This window comes from Phaseolus vulgaris, chromosome 2 (assembly GCF_000499845.2).
Source record: "Phaseolus vulgaris cultivar G19833 chromosome 2, P. vulgaris v2.0, whole genome shotgun sequence".
NCBI classification, from domain to species: domain Eukaryota; kingdom Viridiplantae; phylum Streptophyta; class Magnoliopsida; order Fabales; family Fabaceae; genus Phaseolus; species Phaseolus vulgaris.
The window spans coordinates 29,427,068-29,445,888 of record NC_023758.2 but is presented as its reverse complement, the minus strand read 5'-3'; the positions used below and the strand labels follow the sequence as shown (position 1 = coordinate 29,445,888).

The 18,821-nt window shown below is 34.1% G+C and overlaps 3 protein-coding genes across 3 annotated transcripts; 1 reads left to right on the top strand and 2 right to left on the bottom strand.

Annotated features, from left to right (window-relative positions):
• LOC137811299 (pentatricopeptide repeat-containing protein At5g65570) lies at positions 1-2,234 on the top strand. The gene has a single exon (XM_068612989.1). It carries the CDS (start codon positions 108-110, stop codon positions 2,136-2,138), a length of 2,031 nt encoding a protein of 676 aa, XP_068469090.1. The 5' UTR covers positions 1-107; the 3' UTR covers positions 2,139-2,234.
• Positions 2,235-4,009: 1,775 nt separating this feature from the next.
• Positions 4,010-8,117, bottom strand: LOC137811298 (probable glycosyltransferase At5g03795). The gene is made up of 6 exons (XM_068612988.1): positions 7,720-8,117; positions 7,300-7,638; positions 6,491-6,777; positions 5,611-5,843; positions 4,688-4,845; positions 4,010-4,489 (listed from the first exon to the last, which is right to left on the bottom strand). The coding sequence occupies exons 1-6, from the start codon at positions 7,840-7,842 to the stop codon at positions 4,388-4,390; spliced, it is 1,242 nt and encodes a 413-aa protein (XP_068469089.1). The 5' UTR covers positions 7,843-8,117; the 3' UTR covers positions 4,010-4,387.
• A 4,160-nt stretch (positions 8,118-12,277) lies between these two features.
• On the bottom strand, positions 12,278-17,898 carry LOC137809335 (uncharacterized). The gene is made up of 7 exons (XM_068610464.1): positions 16,879-17,898; positions 16,659-16,796; positions 15,854-16,003; positions 15,488-15,736; positions 15,277-15,343; positions 12,556-12,606; positions 12,278-12,456 (listed from the first exon to the last, which is right to left on the bottom strand). The coding sequence occupies exons 1-7, from the start codon at positions 17,896-17,898 to the stop codon at positions 12,278-12,280; spliced, it is 1,854 nt and encodes a 617-aa protein (XP_068466565.1).
• Positions 17,899-18,821: the final 923 nt, after the last annotated feature.

Sequence of the window (18,821 nt, the reverse complement as noted above, 5' to 3'; positions counted from 1 at the left end):
GATAGTGTTGTGAACGGTAAACCTGAATCTAACTAGTTTCTCTTTTCTTCATTTCATTTTTAAATAATACATTGAAGAACATAATAAAAAATGTTCAGCATGAAAATATGAATTTATATTCTTCTCTGATTGCCCAATGCGCTCACACAAAATCGTTAAGTGCCCTTAGAGCAGTTCACAACAACGTCATCAAATCCGGTTTCTCGTACTCGTTTTTGGGCCACAAGCTCATTGATGGCTACATCAAATGCGGCTGCCTCGCTGAGGCACGCAAGTTGTTCGATGAATTGCCCAACAGACACATAGTTACTTGGAATTCGATGATCTCTTCTCATATCAGTCATGGGAAGAGCAAAGAAGCCGTTGAGTTCTATGGCAACATGCTTGTGGAGGGTGTTTTACCCGATGCCTACACCTTCTCTGCCATCTCTAAGGCTTTTTCACAGTTGGGTCTCCTACGCCATGGTCAGAGGGCTCATGGGTTGGCTGTGGTTTTGGGTTTGGAGGTTCTGGATGGGTTTGTTGCTAGTGCCCTTGTTGATATGTATGCTAAGTTTGATAAAATGAGGGATTCCCATTTGGTTTTTCACCGTGTTTTAGAGAAAGATGTTGTCTTGTTCACTGCATTGATTGTGGGTTATGCTCAACATGGTCTTGATGGGGAAGCTTTGGAGGTTTATGAGGACATGGTCAAAAGAGGTGTTAAGCCTAACGAGTATACTCTTGCTTGCATCCTGATAAGTTGTGGTAATCTAGGGGATTTAGTTAATGGTCAGTTGATCCATGGTCTTGTAATTAAGTCAGGCCTGGAATCTGTTGTTGCTTCACAGACTTCTCTCCTTACCATGTATTCAAGGTGCAACATGGTTGAGGATTCTATAAAGGTGTTTAATCTGCTTGATAATGCAAATCAGGTGACCTGGACATCTTTTGTAGTGGGTCTTGTGCAAAATGGGAGAGAGGAGACTGCTGTGTCAATATTCAGGGAAATGATTCGTTGTTTGATAAGTCCAAATCCTTTTACATTGTCGAGTATTCTTCAAGCATGTTCAAGCCTTGCAATGCTTGAAGTAGGGGAACAGATCCATGCCATAATCATGAAACTAGGATTAGATGGAAATAAGTATACTGGTGCAGCGCTGATTAATTTATATGGAAAATGTGGAAATATAGAGAACGCAAGGTATGTTTTTGATGTTTTAACTGAGTTAGATGTAGTTGCCATCAATTCAATGATCTATGCTTATGCTCAAAATGGTTTCGGGCATGAGGCACTTGAGCTGTTTGAAAGAATGAAAAAATTGGAATTTGTGCCAAATGGTGTGACATTAATCAGTATTCTCTTGGCATGCAACAATGCAGGTTTAGTTGAAGAAGGATGCCAAGTATTTGCCTCCATTAGGAATAATCACAAAATTGAATTGACAAGAGACCATTTTACTTGTATGATTGATTTGCTAGGGCGATCAAGGAGACTTGAGGAGGCTGCATTGTTGATAGAGGAAGTGAGAAATCCAGACGTGGTACTATGGAGGACACTGCTGAACACATGTAAGATTCATGGAGAGGTAGAAATGGCAGAGAAAGTTATGAGAAAAATCCATGAACTTGCTCCTGAGGATGGAGGAACACATATCCTTTTGACAAATCTTTATGCTTCTGCTGGGAAATGGAACCAGGTGATTGAGATGAAAAGCACAATAAGAGATCTAAAATTGAAGAAAAGTCCTGCAATGAGTTGGGTTGATGTTGATAGAGAGGTGCATACTTTTATGGCTGGAGATTTGTCTCACCCAAGAGCTCATGAGATTTTTGAAATGTTGCATGGATTAATGGAGAAGGTTAAAACTCTGGGTTATAATCCTGATACCAGATTTGTGTTGCAGGATTTGGATGAAGAGAAGAAAATGAGTTCTTTATATTATCATAGTGAAAAACTGGCAATAGCTTTTGCTTTATGGAAGACTATTGGTAGGAGCACTACTATCAGGATTTTTAAGAATCTTAGAGTTTGTGGTGATTGCCACAGTTGGATAAAATTTGTTTCTTTACTTACTGGGAGATATATTATTGCTAGAGATGCAAAGAGATTCCATCATTTTAAAGGAGGTTTATGTTCCTGTAAAGATTACTGGTGAAACGCATTTGTTATATCCTTTCCCTAGCTTCTCTATATAATAATTTTCTTAACCGGTCATACCTCACATGTGAAGGTATAACCATGAGTGATTATTCATCTGGCCCATTTTCTCATAATAAATTTTAACACTAATTATTCGCACAGATCTGTGCTCAATACTTCCACACCTCCATGAAGATGTAAATATCAAAATTTTAGATCAAGGAAGATCTGGGTTTAATATTTCTAATTCAATAATACATGTTAGATAAAGGCTCAAATGTGGTATATAACTTAATTTTGCTCTTGTTCTGTTCCTTCATCTGTTTTCAAGAAAATAAATGGGATCCTTATGATCAATATCTGTTTTTCATTCCTTTTATTTGTTTTCTTAGTAATATCATTATTCTATGCCTATATGTAAATTGTTACTTTCTAGGCTGTTACCTGTATTTGTTTACAAGACACTTCCAGACATGTCATGTTTTTGGTACTCAGGTAACAAACAGTAAATCAGTGAATGATCTGTAGATTACCTGATATTTGTCATTAACAGCATGCAATAGAACCACGAGTTATAAAAGTTTGAGATTCTGTCACTAATTAGCAGTTCCTTGTCGTTAAGATGATACCATTGGCGAGGAAAATTAATCATTATATCCAGAATGTACTGAATCCATATTGATAATAAATCAAAACATCATGACTATAGGTTGATATCAAGACAGGCTCTGTGATTGGGTTCAACTGTTGAAATATTGACCAGCAAATTTGAGTATTTATTTTTGTTTTGCATGATTAATTTAACAAGTAAATCTATTAGCAACTTTTACTTCACTACAAAATCTATATGAACTCTTCTAAGGATATGATGCTTTCAGGTCTTTGGTGATATTCTTATTAGGTCTCTCGTAAATATTTTTATTATATATTGTTGGATGGAGCATTTATTATTAAGTCAAAAAGTTATAATTGATAGTCACAACACTTTCTACTAAAGAGTATAGCACTTCAAGCATCATGATTTGATTGTAACTTAGTCTATCTGATCTATGTTACAGGACAATTAATGTACCTGCAACAATCTTTCTCTCAGTTATTGTCTCATTAAGAATTGAATTTTTTAATTGTGAATTGGCTCATGTGACCTATGCCACAAGATAATAGTACAATTCACAACAATTTCTCTCTAGAAATCAAACTCATAACCTTGATTACCAATTGTAGTTTTAACACTTGCCAACAGGCCCAAAAACTTAATTGATAATTAAGATGTAACTCTTTTTATTTAACAACGTAGTATCTTAAACGATACAATTCGATTATGACTTGATTCACCTCTCTTGTAGAAGAAAAATACTTGATGTCATCTAGATCATGTATATATGTTTACTTGAACAATAGAACTTCTTTTGGCCTCTTAAAAAGAGACAAGTTTGTATCCGCAACGTTCTTAGATGCAATGATACAAACTAGGGCAGTGACCTAGGGTGGGTTAGGGTTATTGCTTTTAATCTATGAGTGGATAATGATTGTCATTCAATATAACGATATTTGTCTTACTTTTAGAGACTTCACTTTTTATAAGATATCAAGTGTAAGAAAATTACAGTACTATTTCATCAAGAATATGTATCTCACTAGAATTTAAGCTTTTTCATTATCTTTCTGAGTCCTTAATTCTTTTTTGATATCTTATATTAATTAAGACTCTTGAATAATTAATTAATATTTCCTTTATTTAAAAAAAAAACAAATCAAAAGAGCATCGGTTCAAGAAACGTACTCTTATTTTGTTCACCAAAAAACTCTAAATCACTGCGATGCTAACAAATTCTCCTTAGATAGTAATGAATCTGTAGTTAGATGACCCAAATGACAGTGCATGACTACTACTAATACATGATGGCCTTTATTCCAGGGTAATATCATGCCAAATTATGAAATCATAGATCATGTCTGGCTCAGTTAAATACCAGGAGCCAGTCAGGTGTTACAATTGAAAGCCAAACCGACCCATGTTCTAGCTAGGATTTTGAACAACTTGAACAATTGCACCAGCCTTTATAGCTTGGATATGTATTAGCTTCAACCCAACAAAGCCTTACCGCAAACAAATAACAAATTAACTGAAATGTTGTGGGTGCAAGAATATAGAAAAAGCCAGCTGCTGTATACAAAACTGTAATTGCCTATTTACAGTGCTCTCTCGGTTGCTAAAATTTAAGTTGTATACAAAACAAGAGTGTTTTAGAGTGAGTCTAAATATCAGTATTTGATCGTGTGATGGCGTAACCAGAGGTCATACATAACCATATGGAAAGCATCAAATCTGATTGGGGGTGAATTCCATTGGAAATGTTTCTGAACCTGATAGAGCATGAAGCAACTTTATGTGAGCTCCAACATATGAAAAATAATAATTCAATTGACAATGAAAATTTCTACCAACCAAACAAAGATTTTTCTGAACTATAAGCAAAAGTTCACGTGGAACACAAAAGGGCAGAAACCTAAAATCTTTCACCAATATACAGATTTCATATAAAGTAATGAGAGGATTTATACCTTTACCAAATTATAATGAAGTGCAACAAACTCCGCATCTGATATGCTTTTGAGGATTTGTTTAAGCTGATATACATCTTTCTCTTTGAGTACAACAGAAAATTTATTCCAGTCAATAATATCATTAAAAGGAAGGTCATAGTAATTTGACAATATCACTGCAAAACAACATAAGCAGCTATAGGTCAGGTACAAGGTAGCCTAAATAATTCTGTCCCAAATGCAAGAATATCAAACAGAACATAAATTTATTCAAAACCAAATTATGGTTCAAATGTCATTCACAATATTTTTATTTAGTTCTTTTTAACAAGCTAAAGTGAAGTGTATGTGTAACCGACACACGCCTTCTACTGAATTTGACCTTAATAAGAATATTAGAGGGGTGGAGCAAGGGAGCATATCCTAAAATCCCTGGGCACCAATTCCACAAGACAAACTTCACTACCTCTTGTATTCTACAATTCAATGGTTGTATTACAACCTCCACTCCCTCCAACAGTCCAACAATAAAAGGGTTCAGTTATTGTTCATTCCAATTATCAAATATGCCTTTCCAAATTGAACTATTTTTGTGTATAGTTAAAGACGGCTAATTAATTGATTATCAAACCACCACAATTAAGACACTCAAGTATCATTCGATAATAAAGTTTCAATATGCAATCTTAGGAGTGATAGAAGCAACCAAAGGTTGACTAATCAGTCTAGACAAGGATATGATTTGCAAATGTTTCAGAATAGACACAAGAAATATGCAACCACAGTCACACCATCCATGAAAAGTGACGAAAACCACTAGACAATAAGTATTTGGTAATTATACACTTGTACCGTCAGTCTTTCAGGTATGCAGTTTTAAGAAGCTGAATACACAACTATAAAATCAAAAGGGTAAAAATCATTAGAAAGGATTATCTTACCAGGGATGCACCCATAATGGATAGAATCTGCTATTCGAGCACTATTGACCTGGGATCCACCAGGACATATACAAAACTTACTCCTATAAAATCTCTTCTGATACACTAGATGCCCAGTAGCCCTACTAATTCTGTTATTTGAAATATCAAGTTCTGTGTCATTTTCCCACACACGTGCAAGAATAACCCTAATTTTAGAGTTACGATGACCAGCCCAAAATCCAAGTGTAGTCCTGCAAAGCACAGATTTCGATAAATTTTCAGAATCTATAGATATGCATGTAGAACCATTGTCTATTGACCCTACAGAAAAAAACTATGTATGAATACACCAGCCATATTAATTAAGCTTATGAAATAAATTAGTTCAGTATCCTTACTTACTAATTCTGTGGCTGGAAATATAGATTCTATATTAATTTTTCATACTATTTTACATGAAACAAATAAAAATCGGGCTCTTGTACGGGATAAAAAATATTGAAACTCATAAAAACATTTCGTTGCAACATGGAGGTTATGAGTCACAAAAGTCACTGGCATTTTTCTTGTCTTAAGCTCTTTCCAAGCAGTGTGTACTCCATGGAAGGTTTTTAAGATCCACGGCATAGATTAACCCAGGATACCAGAAACTAAAGAGCAATTGCAGCATATAATTTAAGACTTCAGGGTCATGAGCCAGTGTCTGATTAAGGGTCTTTGAACATTCTGAGAAATATCAACTAACTTCCATCAGTCTGACCATAAAAGATTAACAAACACTTCAAAAGCAGGACGACAAGTCATTCAAACTGAAAATCGAATCCCCAAAACCTAATCTTCCAAATTCAGGCACGCAATGGAACTAAATTGAAGCAACACATGACTTAAAAAACTTCACCTGTTTTCTACATCATTCCCCCCAGCAGGAAGAGCAAAAGGCTGTAGCACTTGAGGGAGAGCAACATCTTTGTGCGGAATAAATCCAACATCATAGCTGGGGGAGCATACTGCTCGAATGGAATTTTTCACGAGAAACTCAAGACCTTCTGTTGCCCTTACACCAACATCATGACAAGTGACAAAGAAGTGATCAGCACCCAAGGTTCTGTTCCAATAAGGATATTTGGATATCAAGCTCTCCACATAATTTTGTACTATGATCGTCATGTTCTCATAAGACGTACCCTGCATACCACACAAACATAAGACCACATTCCCCCTAGAAGCAGTCACTTAACATCCAATATGAGATATTTTTATAATTTTGTCAATCTTTCCTTTGCATTCTTAATTTTTCTTATAATTTTGAGTTTGAACCTACAATGGGGGATCTTTATCACATCTCCTCACACCAATGACTAGATATTGTCGAAAACAAGTGACTTGAGAGAGGTCCAACATCAACCATTAAATAGACTTTAATAACAATTGGCCTAACAAACAACTATAAGATACGTTCGATACCATCTTTGAATTTTGAGTTTGGACTTAACCCCAAGAGCTAGCTAGCTCATGAAATAAGAATTGCCCCCACTTTTATTCACCATGTTGGCCATATTATTAACCAATACAAGATCTCCAACAATTTCCCCTTCAACTATCAATCCACAGTTACTACTCATCAGCAATGCATGGAAGCATCTAACATTCTCCACCCATTCTCCCCAGATCTCAACAAGAGCAAATGCAGAAAGAGAAAGAAAATACCTTGCCACGCATCTTGTGACATGAGATGGGGATGAAGAAGAGGTGCGCCTGATCGGGGTTTTCGGTGCGGAAGCGACTCTCTCTGATGTTCTGGAAGAAATAGCCCTCACTGGAGTACTTCCCGGTGAGCTTCCTCGGCGTCTGGTAGAACGTGTTGGGATCCCCATCAGGGTATATGTACACCTTGAACTTCTTCTCCATCTCCTCGTAGTTCAACTTGAACACCCGCGGAGAGTGGTACGTGTCCGAATACTCTTCTTCTCCTTCTCCTCCTCCTTGCTCCTCTTCTCTCCCGGTTTCCGGCACGTCGCCGAGCTTCGTGAGGGAGAGCTTGGAAACCTAGAGCAAAAGGGTAACGGAGAAAGCGTTGAAAAATGAGAAATTGGAAGATGGGGTGGGAGAAAAAGGAGAAAGGGGTACCTGGGGTGGCGGTGTGGAGTATCTGAGAGAGAGGTAGGTGAAGGAGAGAAGGGTGAGGATTGCGAGGAAGAGGAGCGAGCCTCGCAGAGAGAAGAACCAGGATTGTTGCTTCCCCGTCGTCATCAGTGATTCAACCCTGCTGCGAAGTTTTGTTACCTTTGATTTTGATCTATGAAAGTATGAGTTTGAAGAATGGTGCGGTTAGATTAGAGTGATGTGATGAGAGTAAGAGATGAAGATGAAGCAGGAGATGAAATCTGCGATTTGAGGTTTCGAACCTTCTTCCTATGCCTCTTCTAATTTACTCTTTTTAGAACTTACATTACTGTTTAATTCACTTTATTACACGTTTTCAAGCAGTACTATGATTTATATTTCAGTAATGCTAGAAAAAAGTCATTTATTTAAACTAAATCGAGCTTTTTATAGAATTAACATTTGAGATGCATTTTAAACTGGATATTTTCTTCTTTCAGATTTGTTTCTTAGTTAGGGATGCCAAAAAGTTAAAATAATAATATTAAATGAGTATCTTTAATTTTAGTTATCCACTTGTTAAGACGATGATTACGTATATCATTATACAATTAATATGTATCCGATACTCGTTGATGGTTTTATTTAAATATTTATTTTTAAATCAAGTGATAAATATTATTAACACGGAAGAAATTTTTTATTTTTTATTATGTTTAATATTAAAATTAAATAAACGATATTATTATTTTATGTATTTATATTATTAGTAAATTTATAGTTTATTTTAATAAAAAAACACATAAATTTTATCAAAACATATTTATTATATATTGAATTTACTGTGGGTAAATATATATATATATATATATATATATTTTATTTTATAATAGTTAAAATTTATTTAAAACTATAAACTTAATCGAAAAAATAATTAAATAGAATATGAGTATTTTTTAATATTTTATCAATTATAGGAATTAAACCAATATTTTTCATTAGGTCTATGCACAACCAATAATATATGACAATCATTGCAACACATCAAACCAAAAAATTATCCTCAATTGTTCGATCAACTTTAATCATAAAAATATTATATACAAAAGTGCAATAAAATCTGCTTCTCTTTTCTCCATCTTGGACCGTATAGAGACCCATTCAAATGGTTTGTTTTGAAGTTTTTCCTTCTCTTATTCCTCTATTTTGCTATGAATATTAACTCTATACCATTAACTAACAAATAAAGAACAAACAAAATATCAGTATAGGAGGTAAAAAATAGAGTTAAGAACATAATGACATACCTTCTCTACATAATGCTCTCTAGTGACCATACATATTTTGAAGGTGGTCTCTAAAGTCATAAATTTATGAAAAGTTAAGATGAATTTGAAAATCAAAACCTAAAAATGAAAATATAGAGGAAGAACACAGATACAGAAATGGTGATGACAGAAATATGAGGAAATGAGAATATAGTTTAGTTAATGCTATGATTTTATTTAAATCCATAAAATTGTTACCAAAAAAACGTCTTATGAGGACTTTCATCATGTACCATCTGCCTCCTCTTGTTGAGTACTTCTTATCTCTCTAGTCACATGTTTTAATCACAATTTCAAAAGAAAATTAGTGTTTCACAAATTGAAATGCACAAAAAAGAGAATTGCCTATTGTTGTGATGTGTGGAGTATGTACGTGAAAAAGAAAGAGAGAAAGTGGAAAGTAAGGTAGTGAGTTATAAATCAATTTTAAAATTGCTACAATAGTGGAGAGTAATTAGAAAATAACAAAAATAATTCTTTTAAAATTCAAACAAAAGAGTAAGGGTAACAATACGATATATTTTTTGGCGGGAGGGAGTTAAAGTAATGTCCATCAACCCACATTTCAATTCAAAGTTTTATTTGACTCAGAAGAAAATCGAGTTTAAAACCGAAAAGTAACTACTCATATCTCCACTCTCCTGCTAAAGCGGTCCACATCTAACAACTATTTAATAGAGAAAAAATCTAAAGATCTTTAAAACAGAAAACCTAATCTATCTCTTCACTCTCGTTAGATGATAACAAATAAAATAAAATTTTAAAATTAAAAAACTGTTTTATTAACTTCTAAAATTATAAAATATTCAAATAACCAAAATAAATTAATAAAATAAAATATTAAGTAAAGATAAAATAGGAAAAAAATTTAGAGAAGGAGAATTTCATTATATATAGATATAGATAAACATTAATAAAAGAATATTTAAAATTTAATTGTAGAGATTACTTTTTATTTAAACTAACTAAATTAAATTAATTTATAAAGATGTTGCTTTTTAAAAAATCATACTATATCAACTTATTTAAATTTTATTTTTTAAATAAAATTATTTATACTAATATTTTATTATTTAAATTATATTTTTAAGATTAATTTTTATTTGAATTTATATTTTAAATAATTTAAATTAAAAAAATTCATGTATATTCATAAACATTTATTAGTATAAAAAACTCACGAATAATTTTAACACAAAAAGTTAAAAAAAAAATGGTATCAAAAAGTGTTTTTTTAACAACAAATATCGGATAAGTAATATAGATGGCAGCCCGAAAACGTGGTGATTCGTAGTATTGAGGTTAATTTTGGTTTTTCACATGTTGGACAACTATGCTGATAAAAGAGGTGATTCATATTTCAATTAATAATTATGAAATTTCAAGTCATTATAATTCAGGTTAAAATAAAGAGGCAAGAATCAGGCGAATGACTCACATGCACTAAGTTGTTAATCAGAAAATGCAAGATGAAAAAAAATATTTATAATTTTTTAAAATAATTGAAAAAATGGATTTATAAATAAATCGTACTTTAAAATATATTTTTAAAATTATACTATAAAATATAAGTCTCTTTTCATTTAAAATAATATTAAAACTGTGTTTTAAAAACATAACTTTAAAAAAAAAATTTAAGCGAATGTGACTTTTAAAAACCACCTTTAATTATTTTGTTTCAGATGAAGTTGTAACCGTCTAAAAATATAATTAACTATTACAATATACTTTCTACAGAAAGTTTATAACTTTTTAAAATATTTCTAATACATAAATTTTTTTAAAGTTTATAACTTTAATAAAAAATTAAATTTTTAAACTTTTAAAAACCACCTTTAATTATTTTGTTACAGTTGAAGTCGTAAAAGTTGAAGTCTTAAACGTATAAGAATATAACTAACTATTAAGTTATATAGAAAATTCAGAGTTTCTTAAAATATTCTTAGTATATATTTATGATATATAAATATAAATATTTATAAAATAAAGTTATTTATTACCATCATCATCGCAATGAACAATACAACTAAAAAAATAAGAATAATTTAATAAAAAAAAATCATAATACATGTAAAAAGGATCAATACGTTAATCACTTATAATAATTCATTCAAATATTATCATATAACATATCAATATAATAATTAGATTTTATTTGTTTTTATAAAAAGTTTCATGTTAGTCATTACTATGCAGTTTGAAATCTCACTTAGACTGACACCTCAAGTAACAACAATCATCTGTCATCACAAGAAAAAAAATATTATTAAAAAAAAGAAAAAAGAAAGAAAATACAAAAATATGGGGAGACTAGACCAAAACTCATATGTTAACAAAAACGATACATAGGTAGACTATACATATTCATAAAGAATTCTAAGAACATACTAGATGGAAGTCTATTATACCAATGAAATGATTCTCTATAAATAAATAATAAATTAGCCAACTTATCAGCACACGCATTCATTTCACACGAAAAATATGAGTAACCCTAAACCTAATTGTTCCACAAAAATTAAGACAAGTATTTCATCAATTACGAAACATCCATGGAACATTAGTCCTAGCAGTAAACGCAACACAAACCAAGACATAATCACATTCAAACTAGACATTAGTAAGTCCCATTTTTTGAGCTTCCTCCTTATCATGTATAACTCCATAAAACTCAGCAACCAAAGCATTTTGAACTTCAAGAAACGCTGAAAAAGCACCAATAAATTCTCCCATACTCCCACGAAAAATACCTCCACAAGTAGCAAGACCAGGATACCCCCTAGCAGCCCATCAGTATTAATTTTAACCCAGCCTGGTGAAGGAAATTCCCATCTAACAGGAAAATGACAAAGAACTTTACCACTATGAGTCTTAATACCAAAAAACTTAATCATGTTGAAATCCAACATATCATTCTTCATTGAAGCTTTAGACGAATTTCCCACTAGACAAGTTAAATCTTTAATTACCGAAATAGCCTTAGAAACCTCAATCTTATCGTGAAATCTAACATAATTCCTCATACGCCATATTATCCATATAAAAAAGGTTATCACAACAAGCTTAATCAATTTAACCAAAGGACTACCATCACTCTTAATAAAAGAAAGAAGATCATCCTTATTAGAGAAATGAGAAGTAAGAAAAATTTGTCGAACCCAACTCCAAATATGCAATGCGTTAGAACATTCAAAAAATAGATGTTGAATAGATTCCTCATGCTTTTCACAAAACGTACACATAAAACATATATGTCAACCCTTATACCGAATATGTTGATCTGTAGGAAGTTGTCCATGAAATTTTTTCCAGAGTACTAGAGTTTTGGAAGGCGAAATAGATGAAAACCAAATGAATTTACCCCAACCACATGGAACTCCTAGTTCCAAGAAAAAAGTCCTAACCAATTTAAGAGTGAAACGACCAGACTCATCTAGAATCCAATTAGGAATATCATGTTCTTCTCTAACCATGATATGATTAAAAAAATGAGGCATCTGCTGTAAAGATAAGGGAATATTCCAATCATAACCTGTCCAAAATTGAGAGACTGTATCTGGAATGCTAACACTATCAGATAACCCTGCAATATTTGCTAAAGAAGTAGTAGAACACCATTTATCATTCCAGAAATTAATAAAAGAACTTGTATCAACAGTCCAAGAAGTATAGTCAAGTATGGTAGAATAAAATTGCTTAATTCCAATCCAGAGAGAGGAAGATCTATAAACCGTTCTAAACTCGTATTTTGATTTAAGAACCCTGGCTTTCAAGAGTAAAGACCAATGTCTGTTGCTATAAGCAAAGTTCCAAGCAAGCTTAAGAAGATATGCATTATTTTCATGATGAAGATTAATAATATTCAAGCCTCCATCTTCAAGAGGTGAACAAATTTTCGCCCAATTAACGATAGCAATACCTTTTTTCAGAATATCACCAGTCCAAATAAAATTTCGACACCACTGCTCAACTTGCTTAATAAGTGAAACAAGCCATTTATACATATTAAAACTATAAGTTAGAAATCCAGTAATCACTGTATTGACCAGCTGAATTCGACCCATCATGCTAAGAGATTTACCTTTCCAAGATGCTAGCTTCAATTTAACTTTATCAGCCAAAGGTTGAAGAAATCGACACTTTGGAGCACCAACAAAGATAGGCACTCCTAAATAATTGAAAGGAAAACAACCATGACTACAAGAAAGAATATTTTGAATTTTGGTGACAAATCTTGGAGAATTATCCATGGTGAAGAAACTACTTTTAGAGTTATTAATATATTGACCAGAAAAATCACCATATGTTTTAAGAAAAGTACTCAAATTTCTAAGAGACTTAATATCCCCCCTTGATGAGCATATATTTATTCACACACAATAACCTTAATCATAGATTATTGGACTATAATAATAAATAAATCCATTGTTTTAATTAATATTCATATAATTGGGTTTATTTGGGCCTTAACTATTTATCTTTGGTAATTTTGTGTTTTTAGGGTAAATTATCTGAAGCATCTACCTTTGTGAATGGGCCAAATATGCAAAAGTCCAAGTTGCTTATTGAATCAAAACAAGAAACAAATTTTGAGGAGAAGAAAGAGAAAATAAAATCTACAATATCTCAGAAACAGAATTGGTAGCAAATCTTCTGCAAAATACAAGAATTCTGGAAAGATGGAAACTTGGAAACGGTTAACAAAATATAAACTACAATATTTTCCTAAGATCCTTGGAGCTGAAAAGTCTATAAAAGGACACAAGCATCAAGGAGAAAATGGGGAGCTTCATAGGGTTTTCTTAGTTTATTTTCTTCTTTGTAATTCTTTTGTTTTGCCTCTGCATGGAAGACTAAACCTTTTTGGTTGATTCCTCTGTAATTTCCCATTGAGCTCTGAGGTTTCGTTCAATAAAAGTTTCTATTTTTAATTCTCTATAGCAGTTGTTTTTATTGTCTAATCTCCTGGAAAACTAGTTTTTGTGAGAGGTTGTACTTGAACGCATGATTGAGAGTCTTCCTTATCTTAAACTTCGGTTTCTTAGTTAGTTCACATTGTTCTAATTAATTTCTTGGGCGCATGATTCAAGGGAGAGGAGGTAAGCATTCCCATGGTGTATACGCATGGAACAAAGTGGGTATGGATTAAACCAGTAGACACATGCTTTACTGGTGAGTTTCAGTTGAATCAAATCGGCGCATGTTCAATCTGGTTTAGCTCTGTTGGAGGATTGAGAAAAGATTATTCTTTAGAGAACCTGTGAAGAATTCAATGGTGGAAGAACTTGGGATCAACCGCTTTTTATTTGCTATTTTAATCTCTTTTATATTTTCTGCACAACTATCTCAATCCCTTTTTTATCTTTATTGTTATTGCTAACTTTTATTGCTTGCAGATAGATTTTAAACCTTGATCAACTGATTTTACTATTGGATTCGTTGGGAGACGACTTGGGGACATTTGTCCACAATTATACTATCATCTCTCTAGTGTTAGACAAGTCTACGCTAGAATCATATTAATTTGACAGCAAAACGACACTATCAAATTTGGCGCCGTTGCCGGGGAATCCAATTTAATTTCTTATCAGGTTTTGGTTATCATTCACAAGCTTAGAGATACCTCTACTAAGAACTTCCTCTGCAAGACAGAAAAGTAAAGGAGACAATGGATCACCTTGTCTTACACCTCGACTGCAGGGAAAAAAACCCACCAAACTACCACTTATTCTGATAGAAAGCATAGCTGAACGGAGAATTGTACTAATTCAACCGACAAACGAGGGGTGAAAACCAAAGCGTTTTAAAACTAATAATAAGAACTTCCAACTCAGAGTGTCAAAAGCTTTATGAATATCAACTTTGTAAGCCACATTACCTCCTCTAACCTTTTTAGAAAGCATGTTAATAGCTTCAGAAGCAATACCAATGCAATCCTGAATCTGTCTACCCTACACAAACCCATATTGATTAGGAGAAATGATTCTAGCAGCCACAAGTGCAAGCCTATCCGCCAGTATCTAGGAAATAATCTTAAATTTGAAATTAGTAACAACAATTAGCCTGTAATCTTTAATGGAATCAGCACCCTGAACCTTAGGAATAAGAGATACCACATTACTGTTCATTCCAGGGAGAACTCAGTTTTGTTTAAAAAACTGTTGAACAGCATTGCAAACATCTGTCCCAATAATTTCCCAGCAAGAATGATAGAAAACACCACCAAAACCATCAGGACCAGGAGCACTATTACCATTAAGATTAAAAACAACATTTTTTATTTCAGAAAAATCAGGACATTTAATCAACATCATATTCTCCTAAGAGGAAACCATCGTAAGAATATAAGTATCAATAAAATCTTCCATATTACCAGTATCCAGAACATTAGAAATAGACTCAGCATAAAGATTTTTATAAAAGTCCAAAATATGATCCTCAATGAGTTTAGGATCCTCCGTAACCTCATTATCAATCCGTAGACGATGAATCCCACTAGAATTATTTCTCCTTCTGACCATAGCATGGAAAAAAGCAGTATTTCGATCTCCATCCTTGAACCATAACATCTTAGTCTTTTTTTTCCAAAACAAATATTGACAGTGAAGAGCATGATCAAGTTCCTCCTTAGCAATCTTTTCTTGATAGAGAAGTCCATCACTATCAGACAAACTAGCAATCTTTAAGCTCTTTTGAATACCAAGGAGGATACCCTGCTTAAGAAGAACTGCATTGTGAACATTACCAAAAGAATTTTTATTTCAGTCTCAGAGCTTAAGTTTAAACCTTTTTAACTTATGTTGCAAGATAAACATAGGACAAGCAACAACCTTATTAGCCCAAGAATCGTGAATAAGCTTTAGACACAAAGTGTCCTGAACCCACATAGAAAAGAAACGAAAATTGTTAACCTTTCGCAAAGAATTACTAGCAAGACTAGCAAGAATAGGGGAATGATCAGAACAATTTTTAGCAAGAACCTGATAAGTACAAGAATCCCATTCATCTAGACACACTCCATTACATAAAGCCCTATCCAGTCTTCTATGTATTCTATACAACCCTCTCCTTCCATTACACCAAGTATAACAAGATCCAGTAAAAGACATACAAGAAAGATCATTAGTATTAATCCAGTCAAGGAATTCATTACAAGAAACCTGATTAGGAGCCACCCCCCTTTACAGTCATCCGCCGAGAGCACAACATTAAAATCTCCCAGAATATACCAAGGCCCTGTGAAGAAACTAAGATCCCTCCACAAAAATCGTCTAGTCAAGTATGTGTTAGCACCATAAACACCTGCAAAGCCAAAACTTTTATCATGCAGAAGACAAGTTACAGAGATAAATTGATCATTAACCAAGAAATTTTGGACAAGATTAGGAACCGACAAACACCAAATCTTAACAACTTTATTAACAATAAGAGACGTAGCCACCAAATGCATATTAACAGATTTGTAAAGGACGTCGAAAGCATTACTGTATGACATCATGGGTTCAGCAAGAAAAACCAGGATGGGTTTATGTAGTTTAAGTAAACTAATCAACATCTCCACAATTTTATGGTTTCCCAATCCTCTAACATTCCAGAAAAATGAAGAGACCTTCATTGCGACGTTGTAGAAAGAACTGTCTTAGCAGTTTTCCTGGATTTACTAGTCCTCTTAGGTGGTCTCTCTGGTTTTCTTTTAGTGCGAACTGTTTCCTCCTTATTATCACTGGCATCCTCCTTCATCTCATTAGAGTCAGCCCAAAATTTTGAAACAGCCTAATTTTCAATATGATCAGAATTAATTCCAACAATGGTAGGCAGAATAGTTGACGTTCCAATATGAGAATCACCATCCTACATCTGTAGTTTCCAAATCATCAAGAGAGGAAAAGTGATTTTGAAGGACCAACGATATTGCTTTAACATCCCTAAGATATTTAGCCTTTCGAGGGGAGGTATGAGGCGACTGAGATGGTACAGTCACAATAGTAGAGACCTCCACATTAGGAACTGGTGCATTAGTATCTACATGTGATTTAGCCCTACGAGGAGAGGTAGTACGCAACAGAGATGGTACAATCACAAGAACAGATACCTCCACATGATGATCATCAATAAGAGTTGTTGAATTTGACTCTGAGTCCTTAGCTTGCATAATAACAAGTGAATCCAAAGTGGGAGTGGACAACCCCTGCTTGGGTGAGGACCTATCATGATCTGAAGCATCCTCAAGAGGAGGCATATCTGCTAAATCATCCTCCCCTCCACTTGTTTTATCTGAAGCAAGGTGACCCAAGGGTGACCCTACATTAACCCCACTAGTAGCATCAACTTTCAACTTATCAATGAGGCCTTCCACGAGTTTCGTCTCTGGATCTTTTTTTATATATTCTTTACGTTGTTTAGGAATCACGGTCCTCCCTTGTTCCCGTTCATCGAAAGATGTCTTCTGAGAAGGTTTATGTTGAGGCCCAGGAACACAACCCTGGTCATGGATCACCCGACACTGAGCAAGCTCGTGCCCAATCATCTTACAATGAGAGCAAAATGGAGGGAGCCATTCGTATTCCACACTAGCTACAAAAGCAAAGTCTGGACGTTCAACCAAGAGTTGATCGGAAAGTGGGGACAGTAGATCAATATCCACCAACACTCTAGCAAACATACCCCTATTCTTTCTCATAGTATGCTCATCCAAAGACAAAGTAGTACCAATGCCTCTAACAATGGAAAATATTGTCCTTGGTTTCCAATACTCCAAAGGAAAATGGTAGATTCTAACCCAGGTTTGAGCTTTGGTACTCTTCATGGTAGTTGGGACAAAGTCTGCCTCAAGACCAGCCAAGTAATCTGCCTCACCAATCCGAATAGTAATCATGTCACCCTTAATACAAGGAGTAGGTAGCTGGGACAAAGGAATGTCACATGTATTTCCCAAAGCCTGAGCAAAAGTCTTCCTTTGATCGGATATAAAATATACTTTTTTTATCAGGACATACTTCCTGATCCATCAAACAAGCTCATGGAATGAGGAAACTCGCAGAGCCCTCCGTCATTTTAGAAGGCTAACAAGTTGTCGCCAAGAACTTCCACAAGACACACAAAATAACGACCGCACCACACCACCTCACGAGCTAACCACTCCGCTGCCACGCAAGCCACCACCGGACTTGTAGACGTCGCGCACCAGCCTAGCAACCGTCGCGCTCCGTCACCCAGGCGCCGTCGCACAAACGCGAAATCGCACGCCGCCCACGCTGCCGCACAGGGCTCTAACACCGCATCGCGTCATCGTCTACAACTCTCGCACCACCAACAAACCACCGTGTCGCTTACTGTAGCACCGCCGCACCTCCAGAAACACTATTTCGCTGCCGCCACGCACAGGAAACCCTACGTTCTGCTGCCGCCACGCACAGGTAACCCTAAAATGCGGAGGCGTTCCGCTGCCGCCACGCACGCACAGGAAACCCTAACCTCTGTCCAAAGACAAAAAATAATTAATTGATAATCTCTTTAAAAAGTCTAGTTTAGAGAAACTTCTCCAAAAAAAAATTATGTTATCAATTAGATTTCATTTCAATCTTCAATCTAATATTGATTTCGTTGTAATCCTATTTACTACACATAGATCTATTTTCAATCACAATATCTTGATTTCCTTTCAACCCCTAATACTTTAATTTCATTTCAATTATATTAATTACACATGAATCTATCGTCTTCCAAAAAAAATCATTAATAATGTCTCTACCATAAACAAACATCTTATCTAATACCTAAAACTTAGATTTACACACA